The sequence below is a fragment of the Octodon degus genome, unplaced genomic scaffold, assembly GCF_000260255.1.
Source record: "Octodon degus isolate 3935 unplaced genomic scaffold, OctDeg1.0 scaffold00016, whole genome shotgun sequence".
NCBI lineage: Eukaryota > Metazoa > Chordata > Mammalia > Rodentia > Octodontidae > Octodon > Octodon degus.
In genome coordinates this window covers 20219764-20222333 of record NW_004524592.1, presented here as the reverse complement: position 1 = coordinate 20222333, position 2570 = coordinate 20219764, and the positions used below count along the sequence as shown (strand labels likewise).

General features: G+C 42.4%; 1 protein-coding gene across 2 annotated transcripts in view; it reads left to right on the top strand.

Annotated features, from left to right (window-relative positions):
* The window catches only part of Enpep (glutamyl aminopeptidase), a 108231-nt gene that overhangs the window by 57006 nt on the left and 48655 nt on the right, over window positions 1-2570 (top strand). For both annotated transcript variants that reach the window (XM_012513687.2, XM_023710010.1), the window contains one exon: window positions 1671-1805. In XM_012513687.2, the coding sequence (XP_012369141.1) occupies window positions 1671-1805 (135 nt within the window). The remainder of the gene's footprint in view (window positions 1-1670; window positions 1806-2570) is intronic.

The following is a 2570-nucleotide window of genomic DNA, read 5'->3' as shown; positions in this document are numbered from 1 at the left end:
GTTTCCAAAACACTGATTGAATTCCAGGAGAATTTGGTATGCAGGTCTTGAGATTTCGATGAAATTTAATCACACGGCATAACCATACTCACTGCACGGACCATACTTTAGCAAATGCTAAAGGGGACCCAAGAAAGGATAAAATATACCTTTAGCCTTTAAGAAGATCTCAGTTTAAGATATTATGTATGAAGAAATTAGATAAAGATATATTATAAGACAACTTGATAAACACTACAATAATGGAACTTCCTTTCATCAGTTAAAAATCTGAGGATCAAAGACGTAGTAAAACCTGACAATTATTAAACAGACAATTGATATCAAAGCCAAGAGTACAACAAATTTCCCATTGCTAACTATAGGATTCTTTCTACTTACCTACACCTCTTGGGTGTATTTTTAAAAAAAATCAAAATCCAGATCCAAGTTGCCTTGGTTGGCATCTGTCGCTTAGCAGTAGAACCTTGCCTATTGTAAATGGAAATCACAAAATTAGAAAATGTGGACTAACAAGCATGCTTCTCTTTTGGAAGTATTTTTAATTAGGTTGGATCAATAAAGCTTCTGAGTTTTTAAATTAGTAGTGGTTTAACAGGTAAGAATCTTGCTGCTTAAGAATTCAAATGACAGTAGCCAATGTGCTGCATTTCCACTCTGCCAGGAGCAGTGGCAGCTGCTTCATGAATCACAGCTTGAAGCCTGGGAAGTCCAAAGTGTAGGTGCCACTGTGACCCCTATTTTAATGAAGGAGGGAGCGTGTTTAAAATCCCAGGAGACTGGAAGGACTGAGCTTTGAACCCAGGAGGTCTGTCTGTACTGCTAGACCCCTCAGCCACTCTGGGAAAAGCTAGGACTTAAGGGACAATTGATTGTTGGTACTAAAGACAAACTACTGTTTTCTTTAATTAATTAATCCACATTCCAGTACCAAGTTGACAGGAAGTAAAAAGTGAGCCTCAGCTCTGGCAAGCTGACACCCAGCCTCACTTACTTCTCAGAACAGTCTGGGAACCAACGCCCTTGCGCAGGTGGGGGAATGGCGTTGGGAAGCTGGGCGCATGTCCAAAAGTTGCAGCGCTGGCTGGAGCAGAACTCCTAAATGCTCTCACTTTCTTGGCCTGTAATGTAGGGAATGAAATCAATATAGAGCAATGTTATGGTTAAGATCTAGAATGTTCCCCCAAGTTGCATTTGTGAAGGTGATGGAATGGTGGGGACGCTGTACTCCTCTGTGGATTCATTCACTGATGAGTTCGTAGCTGAACATGCCATCGGGCGGCACAGCCCAGCCGGGGAGGAGGTGGGTGCTTGAGAGTGTGACCCGGAAAGTCTTGTCCCTGCCTCCTCCCCTCCCTTTCTGCTTCCTGGCTGCTGTGGGATAAGCCGCTGTCTTCTCCAGGCCCATCCACCCTGCATTTCTATCTTGGAGCCAGCTGACCACGGCCAAACTTACCCCTGAGGGTGTTGAATATTATGTCCCAGTGACAAGAAAGAGACCAATACCAGCAATGAGCACAAAATGAAATTAGTTTGAAGGACTAATATTGTTTCAAAATAATTTGAGTCCTTTGAATTCATTTCCCCCTATTCTTATCATATGAGGTATTATAAAACAGGAGTGAGAATAAAGGCAGTGCTACATTTCTTGGCTCATTCTGTCATTTCAGCTTGACCAGGTGTTACTTGAAGATGTTTTACCTGTGCAAGAAGATGACTCTTTAATGTCTTCTCATCCAGTGGTTGTTTCGGTGTCAACCCCTGCTGAAATCACATCTGTTTTTGACGGAATATCCTACAGCAAGGTGGGGAACATAAAGCATTGTTCTGAACATCTCTCAACTTATTGACGTTTCTTCCAGTAGATGCTTAAATATGGTGAGAGTGGTGCCAGAGGAGCTCTGGAAAACACTGTAGAACTTATTGCCAGTGATGGATATTTAATAGTCTATGCTTTTCACAAGAACTGATTAATATTGGTCATTGCTGGGGCCGGGGAGATGGCTCTGTGGTCTAAGCGCCTGCCGGGCAAGCACAAGGACCTGGGTTTGACCCCTGGTACCACATGCCATGCTGGTCCCATGCCATGTCAGCCACCAGGCATGGTGATGCCCTCCTGCAATCCCAGTGCTGGGGAGGCTGAGACAGGAGGATTACTGTGAGTCTGAGCTGCATGGTGAGACCCTGTACTAAAGAAGTAAATAAATAAAGATTAAATATTGGTTATTGCCATATGATTTTGAATCCAATTTTTAAAAATTTCTCTTTCTACCATTTTGTTCTTTTATTTTTTGTTTTTTCATTTTCTTCTTTTCTTTTTTGCTGGTACCAGGGATCTAACTCAGGACTTTGCGCTTGCCAGTCAAGCACTTATTCCACTTAGCTATCTTCCCAGCCCTACCTTTTTGTATAACTGCTTTCACTTTGATAAGTCAACATGTAAAGTTTAAGGGTCAAATTTAAATTGTTTTCCTTAATGATAATAAATCTTATTTCTCTGTTGGGCAGGGGGGATGGCACAGTGGAATAAGCGCTTCCCTGGCAAGCGCAAGGGCCTGAGTTCAATCCCC